At 39.3% G+C, this 13975-nt stretch overlaps 1 protein-coding gene across 5 annotated transcripts in view; it reads left to right on the forward strand.

Moving 5' to 3' along the window:
- The window catches only part of cadm1a (cell adhesion molecule 1a), a 470606-nt gene that overhangs the window by 411855 nt on the left and 44776 nt on the right, over window positions 1-13975 (forward strand). For 3 of the 5 annotated variants that reach the window (XM_026182490.1, XM_026182491.1, XM_026182487.1), the window contains one exon: window positions 13675-13707. The exons of the other annotated variants lie outside the window; for them this stretch is intronic. In XM_026182490.1, coding sequence (XP_026038275.1) covers window positions 13675-13707 — 33 coding nt within the window. The remainder of the gene's footprint in view (window positions 1-13674; window positions 13708-13975) is intronic. 5 annotated transcript variants of the gene reach the window in all.

Genomic DNA, 13975 nt, shown 5'->3' on the forward strand with positions numbered 1-13975 from the left:
TAAGAACAGAAGACTCAAAGAACAGAGCTAGTAATTAAACCACAAAAAATTATAACCCTACACACACCCTACACCTATACAGAAGCCCAGCCCAAGGAAAACCTAAAATAATGAACATCAAATAATAAGTAAAATGCAAACAGACCACTGGAAAGGAAATAATAAATAACACCATATACACTAAATAAATCATAGTGCTAAATTTCAGAGGGAACAAAAGTTGAACATAAATCACAAAACCACTAACAATGAAGAACTAATCGAAAAATTGAAAACAAGGCTCCAAATCCCAGGGACCACGACACAACCGTGTAGCAATGTGCTAACATGACCCATTTTTCCCGAGATGATCAGGAGTTGAGCAACCACACTTGGCACATAGATACATCTTAGGCCCCTGAAGGTTCCTTTTTATACCAAATATTATTGTCATCATGTTGCCTAGCAACCACCTATCAATAGACTAAAGCGACCCATTTTAGCAGTTATGCTCCGATATCACCTTATAAAAGCATTTTATTATTTCAATTTTACAACAACACAAATTTATACTGGCAAAAGTTGAATTATGCGTAATATCTTAAGATGCCGTCATGTTAGCTGGCAACCAAGTGCGTTTTTACTTTTGTCTATGTGTAGTTATACCAGAAACACAGAGACGCCAAACAATACTGTAGCATGGGCATGCACTAGTAATATTAGTGAGCTCCAAAAAATATCTGCACCATGGCCAAAACAGATGCTACGCTAGCTCACCCAGAGCTTCTATTCACCGATGAAGAAAGTGAGTTGCAGGGGGCTCGTGAAAGAAATAAGCAGATGTTGTTTTAGAGCCACATTTTGAAAATACAGTATTAATATGCTGTCTTTCTGAGAGCTTTAGTCAGGATGAGACCACGGCAGACTACACTTCGTTGTAATACAAAAGCATCAAGTTGATATGTTGCAATCCGATTTATACAAAAGAAAGAATATTTCCCACAATTTTATTCCCATCTGCAAAAAAGCAAATACTTAAAAAAAATAGAACATCACAATGTGGCTTCTGTTGCCTTGTAATTTTCTGGTGCCATTTAAAAAAGTGCATCTGATTGTGCCATTTTAAATCTTTCTCTGGAATTAAATAATTTATTCTTAGCAATTGCAGCCTAGAAATGGTAGGGTTGCAATCTGAGGCATTAACATGGCAAATTACAACTCATATACACAAATAAATGCACAAAAGCTCTTTGAAGGGCTGATTAACATAGAAACATTAAATAAAAAAGTAACAGAATTTAGACAACTTCAGCTATATTTTTACTTTGTAAGTATGTGTGCAAGTGAGTGGGTGAAGATGAGTTTTGATGTTCAAAGGACAAATAGTAGGCCAAGGTTTAGTACCTCATGTTGTTTTGTTGTCAGTGGAAGTAACCAGGTGGTCGTCACTGCTTGTTGTTCCCAAATCGTTCTCAGCAGGGATTCAAAAGAAAAGCCAGGTGCGCAAAAACATGTTGGAAAAGAGTTAATTTTTCAAATTAGACTGCTGCACCACTGTACTTTGCACCATCACAGTAACGTGACACTTCACTATGGCATCAGCTTAATTGGTAAGATGTCAAGAGTTGGTGCAAGCAAACATCTATATGAAGCTGTGAATAATGGTACATAAATAGTGGGATTACTATGACAATTCTGTGAATTTGATGGTTCTGTAGCATTTACTCACTACAGACACACGAGTCGCCTTTTATTTGAAACTCATCTCTCATTCAGGAAGTCAATTATAGATCATACTCTAGGTGGGTTGTGGAAAAAGGCGAACACTAGAGGTGAACAATAACTTGAACATGAGCAGTTGAAAATTGGACCCTTTTGAAATAAGCAAATTTTATCTCACTCTTTCAACAGCAGAACTCGAGGCTATTGTGACTATAAATCTCCAAAGGGTGCAGATAGAAAACATCACTTTATGCCTCGTCTCAGAAATCAGCCTGAGCTCCAAATGCAATCAAAGCCTCTCTGACAGACCGCTCAATTGGAACAAATCTCACAAGGCTGGCAGAAATCACAGGCATTGTGCTTGATTATGCCATCTGATTGGATTAAAGAGAATACCTATCTATGCAGGCTGATTGATAGCTCCTTTGCCTCAGATCAAGGAGTGTGGAGTCTGCTCTGGCCTGTTCTGATTATAGAAGTCCTCAAAGTGAGATCTGTGCTGCTTTGCAAAATAATTATGCTCCTGCTGTGAATAATAGATTTACTTTAAAGGTAAATAATAAGAACCGTAAAAAAATATTTTGCAACCTCTGCTTGCACAAAATGAGCAAATTAGTCAGTGAATTAAAAAAAAGTAGTAACCCAGGCCCTTAATTGCATCTTTGCTCAGTTCGGATCAGTCATGCTAAAACGACAGCTGGATGTAGCCATGCTTTCTTGTTTCTTCAAAACGAGCATCTTGAAGAACATCATTAACTCTGTGATGCTGACTTTAGAGCTCATGCCACTGACGGTAATTTGTAAAGACTGTGGCTGTATGTTAAGGGACATCTCGCGAATTTGTGACTGATTAGAAGTCTCCCAATGGCAAGGAGGAATCACAGTAGGGCTGAAGCCAGTCCCAGCTGTCTCCCAGCTGTGGGCAAGAGTCACGGTACACTCTGGATAGGTTTCTGTGCTTTTGCAGGGGTAAACCAGACCATTCACCCTCAGATTCACACCTATGGCCTATTTAAAGTCACCAGTTAACCTTGGGCAGTGTTGGGCAAGTTACTTTGAAAAAGTAATAAATTACTTCTTCAAAAAAGTAACTGAGTTAGTAACTGAGTTACAAGATTCTAAAAGTAATTAATTACTTGAAAAGTAACTATGGTGTTACTTTAAAAAAAAATGTTTAACCCTCTGGGGTCCAGGGTATAATTGGCCATTTTAACCACTTTTGATGTTTCCTCTACATTTCACCTTTAAAAACTATTTACTTTGCCTTATTTGGTATCATTGTTTTCAGCACAACCTCATGTGTCTGAATTTACAGTTATGTTTTTATTTTGACATACTGTATTAACACAATTGATCTAAAATCAGACAAAAAACCATAAAATCCAATTAGAAAAAAGTTACTTTTTACTGTAACAACCACAAATATGTTCAATGAATCACATTTCATAACTTTAAATGCAAATATTAATTGACAATTTTAAAATTATATGCACAAGTTTTGCAAACAATAAAGTTATTTGCAGCCATTTACCTTTTACCCCTTTTTTAAATAACCATTTCAAACTATTTACAGAACAATCAGCTGTTCTGCATTCAATAAGATGTCACACAAATTATTTGTGCCACTCCAAAAAAGTAATTTCTGTCCACTATAAAGGAGAACATCACAGCCTGATACCTGCAGGTCTGACAGCAGCAGGTGTATCACTCCTGTTTCTACCTGGAGACAGCAGTCGCCTCATTGTTCGGACACACAACACAAAACTATCCACAACACTAACTACACAACACAACACATTAACTACACACTCCAAACACACTAAACATCACAAATCTCTCACATCTCAAAACTCGCTCTCTCTCTTTTTCTGCTGTCTCTCTCTCTGTCTCTCGCTGTCAGTCCTAAAACTTCCCCCTCTTCCTAAACAACCAAATGTCATGTTGCCATATCATTTTTTGATTGGTTGACATGGTGCATTTTTCCACCAACACGAAAGGGCGGGGTTTTGTTTTGTTTTGTTTTTTGGTTTTTTTTGCTCATAAGCAGAGAGTGCTTGCTAGCGCTGTCCTTAGACAGTAAACATGACGAAACTATTGAGGAAAAACAGGCGTATATATTGTTTATCATGACTCTGGTTTTACGTGGCCTATCAACACAATTAAAAACTGGTATATATCAACTTGTTGCTTTGTCATCTTAAAGTGGTCATGTGATTGGCTTACCACGACTACTTTATTCTTCCTCAGTCAAACAGCAGCACTCATGCGATTGTTTTGCCCCAGGTGTTGTGCCAAAAAGTGATCATCTACCAGAAAGTGATTGCCGTCCGCGGGAGCTCACGCAGCTGCTTAAAGCTGTAGCACCCAGATTACTTACAGCTACTTCCGTGCAACTGATGCAGTAAGCTGAAGACAGCTTCAACCGTCTGCTTGTTGAAAAATAGTAACGTGACCGCACGGCATTTTCTTGTTAGTAACAGTAACGGCGTTGTAACAATAGGAATAGTAATTAGTTAGATTACTCATTACTGAAAAAAGTAACGCCATTAGTAACGCCGTTTCTTGTAACACCGTTATTCCCGTCACTGACATTGGGTGCATGTGCGGGAAGAAATCGGAGAAGCCTGGCAGAAATGGGAAGAACATACAAACGTCACAGTGGGGACATTTTGGTGATTCGTCTGACAGCAACCTGTGTGGTGATTGCATGGACTACATAATGCTTATCGCAATCGTTTTGCTTTAAATCAGGTCACTTATTGATCTCCAGGTGAACTTACTTGATACAAGGAAGGGTAATAAGGAAACATCAAATATCTGCTTTTGTTGCACTGGGATCATTTAAGGGTTTGGGTTTGTTTTTTTTGGTTGACTGTTTGCATGTTGACAACCAGTTTGATTGCCTGATTTTTTTTGTGTCTTATCCTCTTGAATAAGAAATTATTGAGAGATATGATATTGATTGGCAAAACTACACAGTCAAGATCAAAGTTGTATTAAACTAATGTATAACTCTTTGAAAACTATAAATTTATTAAACAGCAAAATGCATTTCATTTTTCATCTTGGAGAAAATACAGCAATTTTCAAAATAGTCAATATGCTGGGTAAGATTTTTATAATTCAATTCCAATTTATTTTCACTAGTCAGATGACCCCCGATGTGAGCAGGCACTTTGGCGACTGCCTTTGACAGGTAGCAACATTCAGCAGAACCAGGTTCAGGGAGGGGAAGTCATCTTAATCAGTCGGGGATGATTGGGGGGAGAAAAGGCACACTGTGGAAGAGAGCCAAAGATGAGTAATAACCAATGATTAAATGCAAAGTGATGTATAAACACAAAATACCTGCTCGGCTAAACTCAAGTCTACTTTCGGTTGTTTCAGTTTCGGTCATTTTCCATTACAACTGAGTATCACATACGCGGTTTGGAGTCATTACAGCAACGCAACAGAAAGTCTCGTGACGTCATTTGTATGCAACACAAGTGCATCACAACAAGGGAGGATGTCGAGGCGATTGTATACCCGCTGCTCAGTCCATGGACCACAATGTTGGGCTTCATAAATTGAGATTTTGATTTTCAAGGAGTCACTCTCATGAGCCATCAAGTGATGCCACTGGCTGGCCAATTGGTGGCATACAGTCTGGTGATGTTACACTTTCAGACTGACTCAGATGGCTTGGGACCCTGGCCGAGTAGGTAGTAAAAAAGTACACGGGACAGGTTACAACCACCTTCTGAAAACTCTAAAACTGAGTCGAGCTGAGGGGAGTAGGAACAGGCTGGAAAAGGGCTAATACAGAGTGAAAAGAGGTGAGTGAAGAAGAAACACTCAGTGGATCATGGAAGGCAGCCTAAGAGAAAGTGAATGTATTGAACTATAAAATTAAGAAAGGTTATGCATGCTTATTATGAAAACTATATACAGTTTTTATACAATTTATAAATAAATATAACATTTGTGGTGCAGGTGCATCTACGAGAGAGAATAAAGGGAGCTTTCACTGTTACCTTAGACTCTTAACAAAAGCAGGCTCAGCTGTGATCGCATCATGTTGGGTATTTATGGGTGTGTACATGATTCTAGTTCTCATTTTGCCTTCCACTTTAATGCCACCTCTTAATAAGAAGAAAGAATGTCTGGAGAAAATCACACCCTAAACAGACTCTCACTGAAAAAGAATTATGATCATTGACTGTCTCTGCAGTAAAAAAACAACAACAAAAAAATCTCTGTACAGTATATTGGCAAGTTATTTCAGTCCCCGGTGAGCAGAACTTACGTTGAGATGCGTGGGCTTCACCTGATAAAGCCAACCTCACGTCGGCAGGGCCAATATTTTCAGGTTGAAACAACCCACTTATAGTTTCTGCCAGATGTCCTCTCTTTGCTTTCAACTATCAGGGGCATTCCATTATTACTGTGTATATAGATTGAAGGCAGCAGACTCATATGGCCATAATACGCTCTGCCAGTTGATTTCATTTACCCACAGTGTGCCGCACAGATCAGAGATCCACTGCCAAATGAATCTATCAGAGTGGGATTGGATTTTTTTATTTTTTTTATTTTTTTTTTTAGCAATTTCCCATTAGAAGGACAGAAAAGAGAACTTTAAAAAATCTGTTAGAGTCCCACCACATGGCTTTTAAGTGCTTGGCAGGGTTTAGAAAGTGACATGGGAAAATGACTAAATTACTGTTTTCACCACTAAATAAATTTCTAAATGGAGATATCTTGCTGACCAACTCCTGCAATTAGGATATAGTAGTCACATGTCATTTTTTATACTTATTAAACCCTTTTCAAGAACTGCTTCTTCTTTTTCAGTAACCTAACTTATTTTCTCTAATGCTTAGCTAGTTGTATTCTTATTGTCAGTGTCAGGGCAGAAGAAAGTTTTTACTTGAAAAGTAACTTTCACACTTTCCTCGGGTGCATTAGGTTCATAATAATAGTCACGGCCAAGAGAGATGAAAACTGACCTTAAAACCACAAATGCGCTGCTTTATTCAACATTATGATGTCTCCCATCAACAAACTACAGCTAATCTTTGCCTAATTCGATACAGCGACAAATGAATAATTGTTCCTAAGCCAGGAATGAGAAATATGCATAATAAATGTGTACCTACTGCAAATAAAACAATCAGGCGGCAGGGTAGCATTATTTTTAATCGATGAAAGACCGTAAACGGCGCTGACAACCAATTCATTTAACCCACACTATAAACAGAACATACAACAACACCGGCACGGGGAGGGAAAGGAAACAAACATTCATTACATTTGTCAGGGCCTTAAAATACATAAACACCATCTGGTGAAGTGACTTAGAAATTTTATGAATTTAGATGTGCCACCATCTATCCTAACCACTAACACATCCTTACATAGTAATGCACTGTCACATACTAATGTGTGGTATTGTTACCACTTTGTTCAGTTTGAGTTCCTATCCCTTTTCAAATTGGAGCCAGCCAGCTATAACTAATTTGATTAAGGTCAATAGCAACACAATAATTGACGTCATGTGATATTAGAGCGCCTCAGTGGAATTATAGTGCTCAGTATCATTGAAAACAGCAGTCAGGAGCCCAACATGGCTTCTTAATGCGAGAGTATATTGTCTTTTAGAGGTATTACTGCATTTTATAGTGACCACAAGCAGATGAAGGTTGTAAAGCAGGGCCAGGAGGTAATCAGGTTGCCACAATATCTGAAAAGTATCACCAGCAAACACAGTTTTGCAACCTTTCATATTGCAGCTCCTAAAATAAATGCACGAATTATGTCAATAAATCCTGTATTTCTATTACTGAATTAGTGGTTTTTGTCTAACAGTATTGGACCGAAGCACCTGGGTTTTTTAATCCAGAATCTATAGCCGTGCTATAACGTATAGTACATGGACATAGGTATGTGAAACGAGATGTCAAGAGAGGGGCAGATCTAACTGAATGGCCTGTCAATCACTCGTTTTTAGCCATAGAGCGTATCCTGAATCATCATGCTTTGTAAAACTTGGAATGACCATAATTTACAAAGTAAACTTACTTTTTTTTTTTTTTTTTTTCATTACAACCAATACTTTATTGTGAATGTATGAACCAATTAACTGTTAACAATGCCGAAACAAATGGTCATGTCTGTCTATGTGCCTGAAGCTCAATAGGCTGCCGCAGCTGGTGTGAATTGGCCATTGGGAGCACAAGGCAGACTTTAATATCTCCCAGGGATTTTTCTGTCTGGTTGCATTTTTGTTGCATCATGTCTCCATGCTTCTCTGGTTAGAGGCTACTTGTGCTGACCCATCTTCTCTCCATAGAATTACCTCGCCATAAAAAAAACCTTCATTAACCATTATAAAACCAATAAAGACTGAAGAGATGTTTAAAACCTATCCTTTTTTTTTTTTTTTTTGTTAAACTTACTTAGAGAAGATTCATGGATGAAGTGAAGGAGGGTTAGTGTGACGGAAGAGGGTAATGGAGAATGGAGGATAAGCCACTGCAGCGAGACTAAACTTAAATGGTAAATGAACTGGTTTTTACCTAAATATTGATCCCATAAACTCATGAGAAGCCTTTACTGAGGACAGATCAGACTGGCATTTACCAGAGACTAAAGGACAGGAAGTTGTGGTTCAGATTACAAACAAAGCCCCCAGCTGCCATTTCAAACAAAAAGCAGGTTTAAGGCATTCGAACATTAGCCTCACTTTTCAGACCTGCAAACTACTTACTGTCTGCGTAGCCCATATCATGCTAGAATTCAATAATACTACAATAATACATAGAGAGAAAAAAAACTAACAATCATATGACCCCCTATGAGCAAGCACTTTGGTGACAGTGGGAAGGAAAAACTCCCTTTTAACAGGAAGAAACCTCCGGCAGAACCAGGCTCAGGGAGGGGCGGGGCCATCTGCTGCGACCGGTTGGGGTGAGAGAAGGAAGACAGAATAAAGACATGCTGTGGAAGAGAGACAGAGATCAATAACAAGTGTGATTCAATGCAGAGAGGTCTGTTAGCACATAGTGAGTGAGAAAGGTTTATCCCTAAAAACATTTATTGTAATGCACTTTCACTACTGGGTTAAATTTGTGTCTGTTCCAAGAAGAAGAAAAAACAAGTGACCAGAAACTTAAAAAAATAAATAATAAAGATCACTATAATACGATTGCACCTCAAACTGACTTTGAAAAGAATTTCCTCCTGGATTTTCTGTTGTTCTCCAGCATTCAACTGTTATTACAGAGCAAAATCTTTTGTTGAAAAGAAAGAGATACAAGTTTCTCTATCAGCAGCGCTCCACGGGGGACGGAAAAGTCTGGGAAATATAGGAAATCACAAACTAAAGCCAGAGTAGAGAAGCCAGGTCAGTGGATCCAACAAAAAAGTAATCTAACAGCCAGCGGGGACACCCAGCAGCATGTTGGCATTTTTCTGTACTGCAGGGTTCCCCCTAATGCATTTCTACCAATATAATTATGATTGGCACGCAGTTATCTCTGCATGTTGAGCTGGATTTCGTGTCACAGTAAGTCACCAAAGGGCTTGTGGGAATCATGACAACTAGTCATGAAGCCATGTCCTCACCATGTCTCTGAATGTCAGCGAGGACAATGCCGATGTCTCAGTTGACCTGAAGCTAGAGATGGTGAAAGAGGGCTGCTGGAAAGAGAGGCTGTTCAAAAATGTACAGGCAATCACTCTGCAGCAGACATACTGAATGGTCCCACATGGTTACCACCCACAGTGTAATGAGGGTTAGCAGGTCAGGCTGCCTTTCTGTTGACTGAGGCTTGCAGCGACACAGGCTTCATTTTACATTTGGATGCCAGTGAACACCAGTGCATAAATCTCTTCTCCGGTGGCAGAGATGTTTTGAAAAGAGGCTATTATCATCTTTTGATCTAACCCTTCATAAGATGTGCTCTGATCTGCTGCTGTTGCTATTATACTGGAATGTATAAAATCAAAATAGTCGAGCCAGTCATTTCCCTATTTCCTCCTACTATACAAATACTTTTCCCCCCGTGCTCTCTCATAGACTCATGAAGTGTCACCAGTCAATTAAAAAAATGGGATCATATTCTACAACTCCTTGTTTCTTTCTGTTTTAGGAAAATATAAGGCAGATAATAGTACAGCAGACCTGCCTCCACCTTCTGGTCCTCATAAACATTTTTTTAAAGAAATGAAAAGTCAGCGTAGTGTGACATTTGATTTGGTTTTATTGTTAAGAAACTGTTCATAACAGGTGTAGTCACCACCATAAATACAGAAACCTTAAATAGAAAATTACTCCCTGCTTCTGGGGGCTGCAGCCATGTAGAACATTTACCAAATAGACTGCTGTGAGAGAGACGCTGTAAGGCTGAGATATGCCATTTAAAAGATCCTAAGGACAAATCTGTCCTCCCTGTTGGCTTTAAAAGAGACAAACTAGGAGACACTTGAGTCAAATGTGTTGCTGGATGGAAGAATGCAACAGTCAGCTGTTAGGAGACATGCATCTTCACTCACTATCATAGTAAATATGTAGGTTCATTTATGCTGTCTTTCTTCTCCGTGTCAGAGCCTGGATTTGGATTTTGAATTTCTTCACCAACAGTCAGCAAAAATGCTTCTGCGACACTTACCAGAGTCTAAAAAGGTGTTCCAGAAGCCACCGGAGATGATCAGAGTACGAGGCATCAGGCATTTAAACCTGAGTCTTTACCAACAACAGACTGATTCTGGAAAAAGTTTGAATCAGCTTATGTCCTCTGCTTCTCAGTCGCCTGTTTTTGCTAAATAAAATAAACTCACTGGTCCCTGAAAATAACCATGTCTTAAGATTGCCAACATTTTCCACTACCAGAGATTTTTGCAGCTGTCTACCTGTATGACATTTTACCTAAAATGAGCCTTTTTCAGACCTTCTTCATGCCTATTTTTAGATGCCAGCATTTCCAGAGAGATTTGCACTGCATTTTTATAAAAAAAAAAAAAAAAAACACCCTGCAATAATACTTACACACACTAAGCTATTTAAACTTTTACCTATCTCCATGTGAATGTGACTCAAACACCAGAAATATCAGAGCATGTAATGTGTAAGTTTACAGGGTTTTTTGCCCCTACAACACTATACATAATGTGATAAGCATGATATTTGTTCACTGCTCTGGCGAGACGAACAGACGCTGTTGCTGATAATGCAGACACTCCTGACTGAGCCGTAAATACAGATGCAATGTGGTGACTGCAATTCAAAAAAGATTTTCAAATTCATTTTTGAGCACAGCCACCACTTTTAAAACAAATTTGATCAAATGTGACTGCTGATCGTGTACTTGTCTCTTTCCATTATCCAGATAGGAGCTTGGCCTTGTTAGCCTGAAAAAACAGCCAAGTAGCACGACTTGCTTCGTGAAAGACTTTTCTAAGGTCTGCTAATACTTGTCAACAATCCTTTTGGAACTCAGACAACATCAAAATAACTATTGTGCAACTGTAAATACCACTGCCCAAACACTCACAATTAGTGAAATAGGATCCTGCTTGTCATATTTACGCCAGGGTATTGTTTTATACCTCCTAATTCCTGTGGAAAGCAGTGTCATTCTGTCAACATATAACAGTGTAAACCTAATTGTCACTTCAGAACTAATACAGCATCCTTTTGGTATGACAGGATTCTGTAATCAGGATCAAGCAAGTTTATTGTGTGGGGATTTTACGCTTTCGTTTGTTTGTTTGCGGCACAAAATGAGATAGCTGGGTAATGCACGTCCACATTTAACAGTCTACCTTACTAATCTGGCTCAAAGAATTTCTCTATATACAGCATCCAATTGCAAAAAAGCACTATTTTGGTCACTTCTGTGGCTCATACTAAGGGCTGTAACTTCACCAAATATGCATTGTCAGTCTAATCCCTGGCCCAGGGCGTTATTTAGCACTGACATGTCTCAACTACTCAAGGAGAACGGATCCTTTGAGACTTCAGTAACTCTAAGACGGACTCACCTTGTGAAATTGCTCCCTGTATCATAGCTTCTGGCAGCAGAGGTGAGGTGTGGCATTGGTCTATTGTTCCCTGCACATTAGCACCGAGCACAAATCTCTAACTTGCAATAACATCTATCTGTATCAACGCCTTACAGGCCCTGTCACATGTCCCTGCAGAGAGAAAAGACCAAAGAATTGGAAGTGACACACGGGAACAAAACTGTCCTGCTTCAGAATAATCGGCTTTTCATAGTCAAGGAGGGCCTAAACTTTATTGTAGGGTTACTTCCACCACACGAGCACTTCATATGCGGATCATTCGCAGAGCGGATACGGAGTAGAACTTATCTTTTGATTGGCTACACCTGCGATGGACCTCTATAGTCGAAGTGAGACACAGAATGCACATAATTTCATTGATTATTATAAACGGCCAGTGTCTCAGGATGCTCTCTACAAATGGTCCACATGTAGTATGTTAGACATAGAGAAGATGTTAGGGGTACGTTCTGAAATCAAAACCCAAATATAATATATGAGTAAGACTACAAATCTTCTCAAATGTAACACACTGAACCTTTTAAAACACACTGCAGTTGACATAGTTAAAGACATGTAACTGGTAGTTTAAATGAGAGTGAACTGTTTGTTTTCGTCTCACCAATTATACAGTGGGGTGTAGCAGTCTGCTGTGTGCACTGAAGCTACACCAGCTTTGGCTGTGATTTGTCTCTGTTTTACACATTGGTCTAATGTAAAAGCAACCTAATCAAAGCAGCCAGCGTTGCTAAATGCACTGAGTTGATGGATCTCAAATGGCTTAAGTCATTGAAATATTATAAATCTCCAGCTATCAACTAAACTTAATAAGCCATGTGAAATGTCTGTATTTACTTAACCAAGAGCTACGCATAATATACACTGTAAATATAATTTTCCTGTGAAATTCTATTAGTTACCATGATGCCACCACATTTTTCGAAGTTGGATAATGCAGATAATGTTCAAATTTGATAACGTTTTTTCCTCTCGAGCTACAGTGCTGCTGAACAAAATGGTGAAGTAGTCATGCTTGATAGCAAACGCTGCACAGCAGGGCAGGTGTAACATCTATTGAGACAGTGCTTGTCAGTTTATCTAACAGCATCTGAAATCCTCTGACGGCAGACTCAAGGATGTGCAGCAGCTGATAATTTATGTAGCGTTTTCCACAAAAAGAAGAAAAAAACTGCAAGCTGACACTCATCAGTCCAAGTTTTACACAGTCCCGGTCAAGATCATTTTAGCTGGATTTACTAGTAGTGGAGCTAAAATGTAAGGTCGCCACTCTCACGAATACCAACTGCAGGAAAGTGCATTTAAATTTAAAACCTGGTGTTGAAAAAGCCTAAAGTGATAAGAGTTGGCTGGTGATAATTTGGCTGCTGTATCTCATTCAATGCAGAGTTATTTCAGCAATGAATTCTGTTACTTTGTTTCTGCTTTACTTAACTATTTGCCATATGAAACATTGCCTTCATAAAGTGCTGGTGAAATGTTTTCCAAGTCACAAACTGATACATCAAGACGGCTGCACAATTATTTCCCCTCGATAGTCTTTCATTTCTGCACACCAAAGCTGCCAACAGCACACGATAATAGTCTCTTCCATATCTCCTCGAGCAGTAGCCACACTCCCCTCTGAGTCGAACGTCCAGTGTGTGCAGTGCAAAGTGTATTTTTGTGTGTGAATGCAAGCCCGTGTTTATCTCTGCACTGCCTTTGGTTCCCTTTGATTTCCCTTAAGTCTTATGTCTTTTGTCATGTTCTGGTCTTCTGAATGCTTGCTTATGGGTGTCATTTGTTTTCTCCCCCTGCCCTGCTCCCTCCCTGCCTCCCCCACCCCAATTCTTCTTTATTTGCATGCTGTTCCTCCTGTTCCACACCTCCCTCCACAACTGCCATGTCCTCTCCTTGTGTGCTCAGACACTGCGCCCAGCACTGAACCTGCAGCTCATGGTTGGTATCTCTACTTTCCTCCTTATGTCTCTCTTGCTCTCTCTTTTTTTTTTAACTTGTATATTTGTCTTTGCAGCATGCCTGCTTTTACTGTTACACAACAGGCATTATTGTGCCAGGCTGCCCAGCCTGGAAATGTCAGCTTTGTGCTGTGTGTCAGGTTTATGTTGGCCATACTGAAGCAGGTACCAGTCAGGCTGCATTTTACTTTAATTGCAGTTATGCTGTCAAATATATATAAAAACCCTTCTAATTCTTCTTACTTCAG

The sequence above is a fragment of the Astatotilapia calliptera genome, chromosome 10, assembly GCF_900246225.1.
Source record: "Astatotilapia calliptera chromosome 10, fAstCal1.2, whole genome shotgun sequence".
Taxonomy (NCBI): domain Eukaryota; kingdom Metazoa; phylum Chordata; class Actinopteri; order Cichliformes; family Cichlidae; genus Astatotilapia; species Astatotilapia calliptera.